Raw genomic sequence first — 13,104 nt, 5'->3', positions numbered from 1 at the left:
AATTATGCAACACAAGACTAAACCAGACGGGGGCTACAAATTAAATGAGCAAGAGTAAGAAGTGTTTTGTATGTTAGATACTACACATGTTGAATTGTACCTACCTGTGTGCCAAAGCCTGCCATGCTGTAGGGGCGTGGGCGGGTCTGTGCTAGGCTCTGTGCCAGCAGTCGGGCAGTCAGGCCGTAGTCAGGTATGGGCAGTGATGCATCACTCTCCAACAAGTTCCCTGTGCTGCTACTTTTCCCATGATGCAGGCTGGGGAGGAGAGAAAACACAAAAAGCCTCAGACTTGAGCTCATTGGGGCTAATTATTACGTCGACACGTGATAGAAAAAGTCTCCATACTTCACTTTGAGCTTCTCGCTGTCGCTTTCAGGCAGCACACGTGTGTAGGAGAACGGGAACCAGCCACGCCTGAGAAGAGTGAACACCTTGTTAAGTCTAACTGTGCCTACATGTGGGGTTCAGGTAAAGTAGAATGAATGAATGAATACGTTACTCACATCTTGTTCTTCTCGTTCTCCCCATAGTGCCAGCCGTCGCGGGCCTCAGGCACGAGCAGGGTGATTACATCTCCCTCAGCGAAACTGAGCAGGGTGCCGTTGTCACCTGCAGCGTGGGAGAAGATGGCCTGGACACGGGCGCGCCCGTTCTTTTCCAGGCCTGCCGCCATGGAGCTGGACCTGGGCAGGGTCCGTGTCTCTCCTGTAGTGCAGACAGAGACGATGGTCAGTGACGTGACATTCATTAAGGCATACTTTTTCTTCTCACTTTTAGTACATACTGCAGCTGCCTTTACAAATTACGTACTATTGCATGCAGTATGCCTACAATTGGGACACACTACTTCTTCATAACATTGCGCCTTGAAGTTGACCCTCTTGCTCATATATCTGCTGTGCAGAGGAATGTGGGTTAGAAAAGCATGCTGGCTTGCATACTGCAAAATGCGACCGGATGTAGTAGGACATCCTGGTATTTTTGGCATACTGCATTTGAAATACTATGTATTGGGACATACTAAATCTTTTTCTGGCATGATAAATAGTATGGTAGTATTGGTATTGGAATGCACAGCAAGGGTTAGGAGTACCTGATGCTCTGAATAACTGGAGTTTGCAGTGCTAACTAAAGTTAACATTTAGGCTCGGTTAGCAGCGAGGCAGATGCTCTAAACTTTGCTTTTTTTTTTAAAGTGCTTCTGTACAGCATTTGTAAAAATTCATATATCACTGCCAGATTAACTGATACTGATACTTATTACACGGCTTTGTTGAATACTTGATTCTGATTGGTCAATCACAGCATTCTATGGTCTGTTATTTCTTCATAACAGGCCGTTGCTATGTATGACAGACCGTCGCTATGGGTGCAGTTCTAATATCGGACTCTGGCAGACCATTTTTGTGTCAAATTATTAATTTCTTAAGTAAGTAGCCGTGTATTAAGCGGGATAATGTACGGCTAGCGGGTCATTGTTGGGAAATAAACCCCTTCAGGGCAACGCCGCCGCGAAGCGAAAGGGTCTTGCATCACCCTGTCTGGGTTTATTTCACAACAATGACCCACTAGCTGTACATTATCACTTACTTATTACACGGCTTTGTTGAATACTTCATTCTGATTGTTCAATCACGGCGTTCTAAGGTCTGTTATTTCTTTATAGTAGACCGTTGCTATGCATAACAGACCGTTGCTATGGACCCAGTTCTGATGTCGGACTCTGGAGGACCATTTTAATCAATATTTTCTGTACATTATCCTTTACTAAATCACCATAAACACATGAGACTATAGTTGAGATGATTGGTAGACTATCTCATGCCAACATTTCTCATAAATACGGTCTCTTAGTGTATGTTGCTACCTCTCCCTGCTCCTCCAGCAGCTCTCAGCCCAATGGCCAAACTTAGCATAGTCGTTGGTAGGTGATAATCTTATTGTGATTGCAGCTATTTATGTGATGTTAAAATGCCCCTCAGTGTACCTTTAGGTAAAACGATAGGAATAGGTTTGAGGCTCAATCAAATATCCTGCTTGTGATTTCCTTGCTGCAGCGCTACCGTTATCTTACCCACGGGGTTCTTGTTCTTGGCGGGGGCGGGCCTGCGGACAGGGAGGGTGTTGGAGTAGACATCGCTGACCTGTCTCTGGGGCTGAGCCTGGGACTGGCTCTGCGCCTGGGTCTGAGGGGATGAAGGCCTGACTTGGGACACAGATATAGTCCCGCCATCCGTCCAATATTCCTCCCCGTGGACGCCTGTTGTCCCATTTACCATGGACATACCATCGGGGCCCATCAACCTCTGGAATAAACAGGCAGATACATGGATTCAATAAGTTAAATGGTGAAAATGGCTCAGCCTGTGCAATACTACAGTAGCGATTACTTCATGAAATTAGAGATTAAGCTGCAGTGATGATGTGTCAGGTTTAAATCTGCTGCATTCATATTAATTCGTCCAAAAAAACTATGGAGAAAAGTCTAGTGAGAGTTTATCCAAGTTCTGAAATGAAATGTGGACTCTAAACAGCCCATTAACCCGAGTGCCATCTTTAAAGTGAGACTGGATTTGCATTTTTATGGAGGGCCAAAGGTGGACAAGCTCACATTAGGAGAGAACTGTTGGCTCCATCACAGTGGTACTACTGAGGAAAGTGAAGTGAAGTAATTCTAGTTATATAATTCACTTCTCTTAAGAATCAAGAAGGGCAATTTCTGTATAAATTGCCATCAATTTGAAGTCTGTGATGTCATATCCAAGACCACAGTATCTCATCAAAAATGAAAAAAGTATTTGCTCTGGTTTAAAGTTAGCTTCTTTTACAAAATAAAAACATAAATAAATAAAACAGAGACATATTTTTTTTTAGCCTCCATCAGCCACTCCTTTCCTAAACTCACCGCTGGGTGTCCCAGGCCACTGCCCATGAAAACAGCCAACTCCGGGGGCACAGGAAGAGGCACGGCCCCGGGGATAGGGTCTGAGATGACCAGGTTGGATTTGGAGGTATGCAGGGGGCTGGTGCCTCCGAGGGAGGCAGAGCCCATCTGCTGGGCCAGGAGCATGGCCCTCTCTGGCAGCTTGTTGGGGTCTGCGCAGGCCTGTTGCCACACTGGGATCTTCTGGGTCAGCAGGTCTTTACCCTGGAAGTAGGGAGGAGAGATTGGAGAAAGAAAAGTAGAGTTACCGCCTCGCGGTAGTATGCCTCCACCAACCAGTCAAGTTGTCACGTCATCACTTGACAACATATACGTAAGCCTCAGGGGGTAAGGGGCTTCTTCAATACGCCGGTCATTGTTTACAGTCCGATTAGAAACTTGAGATGCGAGACTGGAGTTGAGAGACGACGTGTTTTTTTCACAAGCAGCCAGTTTACAAGCTGATTTTAAACCAATAAGACAGCGGGTGGGTTCAGAGATTGCATTTCGGCCAACGCATTCCGCCTCCAACCAAAGCCTGCTGCTGTTGAATTATGACCAAAAATGTGTTTTGTGAGGTCACAGTGACCTTTGACCACCAAAATCTAATCAGTTCAATCTACCGAGTGGACGTTTGTGCCAAATTTGAAGAAATTCCCTCCAGGTGTTCCCGAGATATCAAGTTAACGGGAATGGGACGACGCTATAAAATGCAATAAAAAAAGTCATAAAAAGTCAAAGTATAGCAGCATTATGTCATTAAAAAAAGTCATCGTATATTATGTCGATTAAGTGGACGTTAGTGCCAAATTTGAAGAAATTCCCTCCAGGAGTTCCTTAGATATCACGTTGATGAGAATGGTATTCTATATTGATATAGCTGCAATGTGACCAGAGAAAGAAGCTCAGTTAAGCATTTTCCTCACTAAACTCTCAATCTCCTTCATATTCTCTCTAAAAAAAAAAAAAAAAAAAAAAATCAGTTCTCAAAGGTTTTTCCTCACTCTGTATCCTTGACCGCTGCCCTGCACGGCTATGATAATGTGTTGCTGTTGCTGCGTGGGAGAGGCTGTGGGACAGACGAACGATACAACCGAGCTGCCCACTGCAGCAGCTCACAGCCTGTGGACACGGCTGTTCTCTCTACAACCACAGACACACAGCTTAATGGACGGAAGGACGGAGATCCACACATGTATGACTGTACTGTACAGTATGCACACATGCACACACACATACAACACGTGGACAGTTTTGTCCCTTTGTATGTGCTGATTTGTAGCCCTCACCATCTCTTTCTCCATCTCTCACACACACACACACACACACACACACAGACACACACAGACACACACAGACACACACACTAGGAACCCGCTGGGAGAGGGTTCTTCAGTTTGCTGAAGGTGAACTCTTCCCACGCACACCCCCATCCTGATTAATGACTAGACTCCATGTTGAAAAAAGAGCGGCAGCACAGTCCATGTACACACACACACACACACACACACACACACACACACACACACACACACACATACACACATACACACATACACAGTCCTCCTCCAGCCACATCTTCAGGCTGGCAGTTCACACCCACCAGTAATCCCGGGAGACTGATATACTTCATTACCCAAGAATATCAAATTCTTGGGTAATGGATAAGCATACATTTGTAACACAACAAGCATCTAAATCCTTGTTAATACCGCTCCATTACCTTTGATGGTACGATATAAGGGGAGGGGAGATCTGTTCGGATTCAAAAGGTTCTTTGCTTTAAATGTCAGCAACAATGTGAAAATAACAAGCAGGTATTATACAACTCTCTAGTGACTGCTGTAAACAAAATGGTAGGGAAACACTTCTGTCCCATTTGTTGCACTGAGCTTTGATTTCCTCTTTCTCTACATTCAGCTGTATTTTGATGCCTCTTTCCTATTAGAAGTCTTTCATGAACCGAAACAAGCGAGGCAGTTTCTCTACACAAGGAAGTGGCCAGACGCCCGGAGGTGCAATGATGGATTACAGCTTCAGATATGCCTGTCAGCTGGGCATTGTCTACAGTCTTAATGAATTTTTAAAATGAAGAGGCCCCTGTGAGCGGTCAAAGCTAATGCGACTTTGAATTATATATCTCCTAGTATGCTCTTTTTGCTCAACAATGGTCTACAGGAGGTGAGTTTCAAATGAAACGCAGATGACAGATGTGGAGTAGTCGGCTAGAATCAACACAATAGCACAAAAAGGAAAAGTTTTATAAATTGACCTAACAATTTAGGTTGATTATAAGCAGTCGGGGCTCAGCTGGAAAACCGTGATGTCATGCATTTCAGTGCACCAATCAGAGTTTAGCAACATTTCAATAAAATGACAGTTGAGGAGTTGCCATCACCGTCAATCAAATGTGATGAAAACAAACCCACACAGTCCTGATAAAGCAGATTTGCTGAGTTTTTGAGTGCAAAACTTTGAATTAATAATACTCAAAGATTTTTTTCTGAACTTTAACTTTGATTTTTGCTTATTATTATTATAGAAATACTTGGTGCTCTAAAGTGGCAGCATTGACTTAAACGTCTATCTTCTTGAGAGCGTTTGTTAACCATGATGTCCTGCAACAAAGTTCAGCTGTAAACACTAAATATATCCTCATCTATTCTGATTCAATGGCGTTCACTTCTCCTTATCTCTCTTTGATCAAGTGACACATACCTTGCCGTGGTAGGCGCTGCTGTTCTTGGCCACGGCACACTGGCGGTCCACCAGGAAGCAGTACCTGCGACGCTCCTCGGACAAGGCTGTCTTGTATCCCTCGGCGATGAAGGTGTCCAGCTCGGTCTGCTTACTGCTGATGGTCTCCACGAACTGGTGGGGGACACACACACAATGACACATGAGAACTTGGGACATAGTATCTAGAGATTTGTACAAAAGAATCACAACATGCCGGTGTTTGTGTCAAAAGATCTGGATATATTTTATTTTGTTTCATATGCATAAACATAAAGGTTTTACACCTGAGACAGGGAGAAAGAAGTTTTGGTTTGGTGCATTGCAGGTCCTTCACAGCTGAATGTCAAAAGCCTTTTTCAAATTTAGTAGGTACATTTCCTACATACATAGGTCCATTTCAGAATCATATATATTATGTAAGGGATAATGTGCAATGAGCCGGTCATTGTTGAAATGCGACGCGGCACTCCGACGCGGTCTTGCATCGCACCGAAGTGGTTTATTTCACAACAATGACCCACTAGCTGTACATTACTGCAAACACGTACTTGATCGAAAAACTTATTCAGGGAAACACTAATTCTGTTATGAAAAACTCAAATCCGTGCATGTAAGGGAAAATGTCATAGTTGGGCTTAAAGTAAGTAAGTAAACTAAGTAAAACATGTACAGAAACAACGTAACCCAACAACGGAAAACACGTCACACACGTCAACAAACAGAACACCAGTCAACAACAGTCTTAAACACCGGTCTCCTGGTTAAAAGTTTGGCGTTTGTTGGACCCATACATCTCAATAAGTGGTCATTCTTGCTTTTTATACTATGTCACTAACTCTTACCGTAGCATTTATACGTGGATGCGTTTACATACAGGATACATGGCGTACAAAAGTCACGCGGAAATCAAGAAAGGTGTACTTATTGCACGCTAAACGCCTTGTGCATTATCGTTGCATTTATGTGCCTTTTTGTGCGAACAGAGGAGGGGAGACTCCCAACGGCTGGAAGTTGGCTTGCAGCCAGCTGGGAGGGAAAATTCTAGTTGGCTGCATCTGTAAGGCTGATTGTCAGAGGGTCTGACGAGGAAAGGGTCCAAGCAGCTAACTAACATCTAAGTGCTTTGTGTTTTAATAACACCTTGCTTCACATTCACACAATTACACACACACACACACACACTGCTCGGTCCAGCTCTGTCTCGTACTGCCAATCTCCGCACAGCTCCGCTGGAGCAATTAGGGGTTGAGAGCACCTTGGCGGTAATAGTTGTGCGAGGAGAAAGCCTTACTCAGTAACTTTGTCGGGCCAGATTTTCCCTCCCGAGTGCTACCGAGGCGAGGCAATTATGACTGAAGATCCCGCAGTGTGGAGGAGGAATTGCTCACAAAGTCCACTTAGTCGATTTTACGTGTCGGACGATAACAAATAACAGGTGTGTTAATGTATGTTTATTAGAGGGCGTAACGGGGACAGGAAGGGAGGGAGTTTGTCTTAACATGAGCTCCCTGAAAATAGTCAGTGACAGTGGTGAGGAGCTACAGGGAGTCTTATTTTGAAGAGGCATTTAGGTGTTTTTGTGAGCGTGTGCATTCACATGTCAGGCTCCGTATTTACAAACAGCAGAGTTTGCATGTCGGTAGCTGAAAGTTTTCGATACTGTAGTCTCGAAGTAGGTCAACTTTCGTGGCTTTAATACTGTAACATCTGGTGATAAATACCGACCTAGAAGAGACGGTTATATTTACTTGCAATGATTTGACCTAGACTTTACTTTTCTTTGGGGTATTGGCTGGTTTGAAGTTTGTTATGGGGTGTGTTTCTCTTACATAACCGGAAACAAATACACGTTTCTTTCGGTATACGAATAAAGCTGGCGTGTCATGGGTAATCACCAAATACACTTTGTTTTTATGCTTACAACGATAGGAAAAAGTCCACCTTGTTTGTTGACACATGACTCCAATACCATTCAATATATTAGGAAACGATAGAGACTTTGGTCCTTTCAGTCTTAGCCATAGGAGAGAAGAATTGTCATAATTCCTCAAGTTCAGTATTCTCAAGGCACTAGAGTACATTTTTAGAAAGTTTTACAACATATTCCACAAAGGCGAAAGATTAAAAAGCTAATGAAGTTCGTTAAATTTGAGCTCTTCCCTGCAGCTAAATGTAAGATCCTGTGGTGCCACCGCACAGATGCAGACGCATCTCATTTAGTAACCACCAGAGCTCACTACTTCCCCACTGCCAACAGCCACGAGGTTAGTTCATTGGGATTCCAAGTGTGGAGGGAGACTTTAGATGACTAAATGATACCAAACATTTATGAGGGGACGGCCTTTTTTGCATCAGCGGCGGAAGAAATCCACCTAAACCAGCATTACACAAATCCACAGAGCCAAGTTGTCAAATCGAGCAAGACGGGGATGAAAGGATGATGAACGTATTTCTCTCCTGGGAGTCAGCCTGACCTTATTCTGTTCTTTCTGCACACCTTAAGCTCAAATTAAGTGCTTTGAAACTGGTTCAGTTAGTTGCTTTAGCTCTTTACAAGCACAGCGGCGTTTCGGTTAAAGGGCTTGAGCGTCACCTCGACGAGGCAAAGGGCTTGTCAAATCCGCACGGCCCAATTCCCCGACCATTCAAAAGGTCACCAAAGTAACCCAAGACAATGAGTGCAGTGGGAAAGGCCCCGGCAGACGTCAGCCACTATTATATCTGAGCGACATCATAGCCGGAATGACTTGTTTTGCAAAGGTTATGAATATAAATGAAACCTGCAGCACGTCAATGCAGTTCTCAGCGTTTCTTGCCTCCCCCCTTACACTGACACATTCAGGACAAAATCCTGACAAAATTTGACATTATGCTCTGAGCCGCTTCCAGTAATTACAAGCTGCCGGGAAGGGAGGGATTCACACCCTTCCGAAAGCGAAGCGATTCACAACAACACAACTGTTTGTGCTCATTTTTCCCTCATTCACAAGCATTTTTTTTCCTGCACAGTTAAGAGCTGCTTAGGTCGGCTCTTCTGCTCCTTCATCATCAGCACTCTTTGGATTCAAAAGAGTCGTATTGCACTGTAACGCTCCGGGGCGCGCAACAGAAAGCACCTACACCTACCTGCTTTAAATCTACTGTCTGTGTGTTTGTCAGTGCTTATCTGACGTCTTTTCTGCTACTGTGTGAATCCACAATTCCCGGTTGGAATCACTTTTCAATTTTATGACACCGAGCTGAAGAAACGCGGCGCTTATCAAACATCTGGAGACATTAATTCTGAATCCTGAACTCCGTCTGGGCTCTTATTAACAGACTATACGACGCAAAAGGAGTTTATCTAGATGAAACCTCTTTCTACTGGTACCTTGGTCCACTCCATTGATCTACATAATGAGCTGATTAGCATTTTGGCAGGGGCTTTGCCCATTGATGAGATGGCACAGTGGAGAAGTGTCTGAGAGAGCAGAGGTTGGGGAAGAAAGATAGACAACGAGACAGACAGAGAGAAGTGGGAGAGACAACAGCGAAAGAGTGTGAGAGAGAGAGAGGGCGATCAATGAAATGCGGCCGCCGCCATCTGTGGCCGCCGCCAGACTGCGGCTCAGACACACTTTACTTTTTAATGAAAAGAGAGGAGATAAAAAAGAAAACTTTGCGCCTCTCATCTGCTAGAATAACACAGATGTGGGGGAGGAGGAGGAGGAGGAGGAGGAGGAGGATGAAGAAATGTTGATCTTGCCTTAGCAACTTGTACTTTCTCGACTGCCTCGTCGTATCGCCTGAGAGAACTCATCTCCGTCTGCGCAAATTAGACTAAGCGCTGTGTCTGTAGTCGGCCACTCTCTGAGCCTCTCTAGGTGGAAGTCATTGTGAGTGCAGGGCTCTCTCTCTCCCTCTCTGTGTGTCGTCCTCCTCGGGGGGACTGTGGCACAAACGAGTTGACTTTTCCTCTCACACGCCCACATCCGTGATATGATCAGAGAGAGCGAGCGGGCTGGAAATGGGTAAGGGAGATTGATCTTCCTTTTCTCTGCTCGCTGACGTTATGAGTCCGGAGCCTGATGAGCTTGCTCCTCTGCGCAGATGGGCCCAATTGATCAGTCGTATAGAGACTCGGGAAGAGTGAGGCGCTACTACACTACCGACACTCTATGTCCAATCAGCACCACGTTTAAATTGTTGGGTTGTCGTTGCATCTACTTAGATCCACAGTAAGATACTGTATCATCCAGTATGAATACTGGCAATGACATATGGCATCACGGTACTCATAGGACAAATTTTGAACCCCTGACCTTTAGTCTGCTGTCACCATTTGGTCAAACTTCAAATTAGAACAAATGAAATATCAAAGTCTGTTGGGAAGATTGCCAAGAAATGCCTAGAATATGAATATTTCCTTTCTTGCACCACCGTTAGGATAACAATGTAATATTGCACACAAGATATTCTGTATTAACTGAGCACATTCGTACTCCTCAGGGGATGAGAACTGTTTTATTTTCAATGCCCCCGTGACCTTTCGTAACCCCCTCAAGACAAACTCTAAACTACCATCGCTACTCTTAAGTAGGGTTGTCCTCGACCAAAGAAATTCTTTGTCAACTAATCAATTAGTTGATTTAATCGCTAGATCTGTAAAACTGAGTTTCTCCACAAAGAATCACCACTTTAAATATTGTGTTTACCAGAAATGTGCTCAGAAGGTTCTTGTTAATAAGTCATTCAACATGAAAAAAGCATAAAAAAAACGACTAAAGAAATCTTAGTGGACTAAGACCAAAACGACAGATTATTTGACTAAGAGGGGGCAGCCCTACTTATAAGGCTCTAAATTATGCAAAACTGTCGGAAGATAAATCCTACAAATTTTTATTCTGTGGTGTAATGAAGATTATGGCTTTTAAGGGCCTAAATATGGATTTAGACTTGTATTTTTAGATTTAGTCTATCATTTCTTTAACTAACCAAAAGCTTCCTGCATTCCTGTTTCTGTTCACCAAATCGTGCTTCACCACCTCACCCAACAGATGCCTAAATCATCCAACACGAGGCAGTCAGGAACATGCAACAACTTGCCGCTCTTGACTGAGATTTACAGGCTTAGTGCGCTCAAACACCCCTCCCATCCTGAGCCCTGCTCCATGCTAAACTGGACTGCTGCGCACACACACTGCCAACACTTCATACAGCATCTCCTCATGGCATCCCTGACACAGTGGAACAAACTCAATGTGACGCAGCAGCACGTCAGATCAACCAGCATACGACAGGAAAGGGCAGATGTGTGTGTGTGCGACTGTATAAACTCAGAGGAGGTGCTTTATTCTACAAGCGAAGTAGCAAAAAAGCAAAGTTTTAATACCCAATGAACTCTACAAAACATTGTAAGAGTTGGTAGAATCATGTTTATTGATCTGATTCGGTCATGGGCGGCCATGCTTCACAGCGAGACCAGCAGCAGCTCGGCTCTCATCGAGCAAGCCTTGACCTGTTAGAGATTCTTGTTTCCACCCTCCAGGCAGTCAAGACTTCCAGTTTCTAGAGAAGTTCTTGTGAAGAAACAACTGTCGCCATTTTCTGCTGCGTTCTGCAGTTTGACAGAAGCACAGGCTGCAGCACTAAACCAATCACTGACCCTAACACCACAGTGAAGAGACGGTGTGTGTGTGTGTGCGTCTATGTGGAGAGAGTACGCTTCCCCCATCAATTAGGCGGTCGAGTGACGTAAAAAACTAAATGTGACAGATAACTAATTAAGTTATGTCTAACACCGAGGGTTCATTCCAACTCATCAGAATTCATTTCACCTGAGCTGCTCTGTCGGAGGTTGCTTTGCTATGGAAATGATCACGACGCCCAAAGCAAACACGGCTTTGTTCCCTCAGTGAATCATGAGACCGCTTCGGTTTGACAACCGTCTTGACAAGTTGTGAACATCTGACTCCTAAAGACTGAAACTGTTGAAATATTATTGTCTTTGATTCAAAGGAGCGTCTTATCCATAATGTACTGTAGCGGTTACACAAGTCACCTAACCACCTTTACCTAAATATAAAAAGCGGATGCTTTTTGTTTAAAACAGACTTATAATCCCAAACAAATCAATCCACCTATAGAGCAAATTCAAACAGCACAATATATCTCACAGTACTGTTCATATGTTCACTTCAAGCCTCATTAAAAGCAGATATTTCTGACTAAAAACACAGAATTTTAAAACCCATAAACTTCAAAATAAAAGCTTGCAGCAGGATGCTCTAGTCCATTTCACGTAAACCTATCCCAGTTTATTTCCTGTTACAGTGTATGTGAATGACATACACTGACATGAAGTAAACATGGACCCGAGCTGTTGCCTAGCAACGCAATTCCATTGAAATGGTCTATATAATAAATAATACAGAGTGTCTATTTGGATCCGGGTGAGTATAGTCACACAGCAGCTATTTGGCTATTTAAACCCAGCTAAGTTGAATATACTAATCAATTTAACAACAGTTAGCTGCCAGAAAGCCGCTCTTGGCAGAAAGATTAGGTAGTAGTAGAAGTAGTAATACTAGTACTATAAAGAAAAGTGAAGGCTTCTTTCACAACAATAACCCGCTAGCTGTACATTATCCCGCTTATTACACGGCTACTTACTTAAGAAATCAATAATTTGACACAAGTCAAGTCCGCCAGAGTCCAACATCAGAAACGCGCCCATAGCAACGGTCTGCTATAAAGAAATAACAGACCATAGAACGCCGTGTTTGACCAATCAGAATCAGTTATTCAACAAAGCTGCGTAATAAGAAGACATAATAACTATAAACCTCTTTAATTAAACACTATAAAAAAAAATGGCAAAAATGTAAAAATCGTAAATAAGTATTATAATAAGTATAAGTATAATAATCTTTTAAGTAAATAATAGCATTCTGCTTTGAGCTTTTCTTTTGACATGTCTGTGTTTGAGGTACATCATCCTTAGAGGATAATTGAGTCAGCTATTTTGTGGTGCGTATAATTATTCTGTTAGAAACCTGATCAAAGCCATGTGCAGAAATACACTGGCTGAAGTAAATATGTACTCCTCCTCCAGTACATCAACTAGTACAGCTTAACTTATTGTCTTGTTTCACGTTTGTGTCTGCGTGCCAGCTGTATGTGTGTATAGATGTGCTGTATGTGTGTATAGATGTGCTGTATGTGTGTGTATAGATGTGCTGTATATGTGTGTATAGATGTGCTGTATATGTGTGTATAGATGTGCTGTATGTGTGTATAGATGTGCGAATAGATTGGCGAGGGCACACAATTCATAATCAAACCTCCACTATTTGCCTTCCCACTCAGGGCACCTCGCCGCCACTGCCACCTCCTCCATCCTTGCTGTTTTGTGGATTTCTCTTTACTTTATGAAGAATAAAGTCATTATCTTGCATTGA

General features: G+C 43.4%; 1 protein-coding gene across 8 annotated transcripts in view; it reads right to left on the bottom strand.

Annotated features, from left to right (window-relative positions):
* Window positions 1-13,104, bottom strand: part of baiap2a (BAR/IMD domain containing adaptor protein 2a) — a 68,060-nt gene that overhangs the window by 6,677 nt on the left and 48,279 nt on the right. For all 8 annotated transcript variants that reach the window (XM_037793398.1, XM_037793404.1, XM_037793400.1 and 5 more), the window contains 6 exons: window positions 5,645-5,797; window positions 2,909-3,151; window positions 2,078-2,309; window positions 507-708; window positions 349-417; window positions 105-258 (listed from right to left, as the gene is read on the bottom strand). In XM_037793398.1, the coding sequence (XP_037649326.1) occupies window positions 105-258; window positions 349-417; window positions 507-708; window positions 2,078-2,309; window positions 2,909-3,151; window positions 5,645-5,797 (1,053 nt within the window). The remainder of the gene's footprint in view (window positions 1-104; window positions 259-348; window positions 418-506; window positions 709-2,077; window positions 2,310-2,908; window positions 3,152-5,644; window positions 5,798-13,104) is intronic.

Source organism: Sebastes umbrosus, chromosome 14 (assembly GCF_015220745.1).
Source record: "Sebastes umbrosus isolate fSebUmb1 chromosome 14, fSebUmb1.pri, whole genome shotgun sequence".
Lineage (NCBI taxonomy): Eukaryota > Metazoa > Chordata > Actinopteri > Perciformes > Sebastidae > Sebastes > Sebastes umbrosus.
This window is presented reverse-complemented; position numbering and strand designations above follow the sequence as displayed.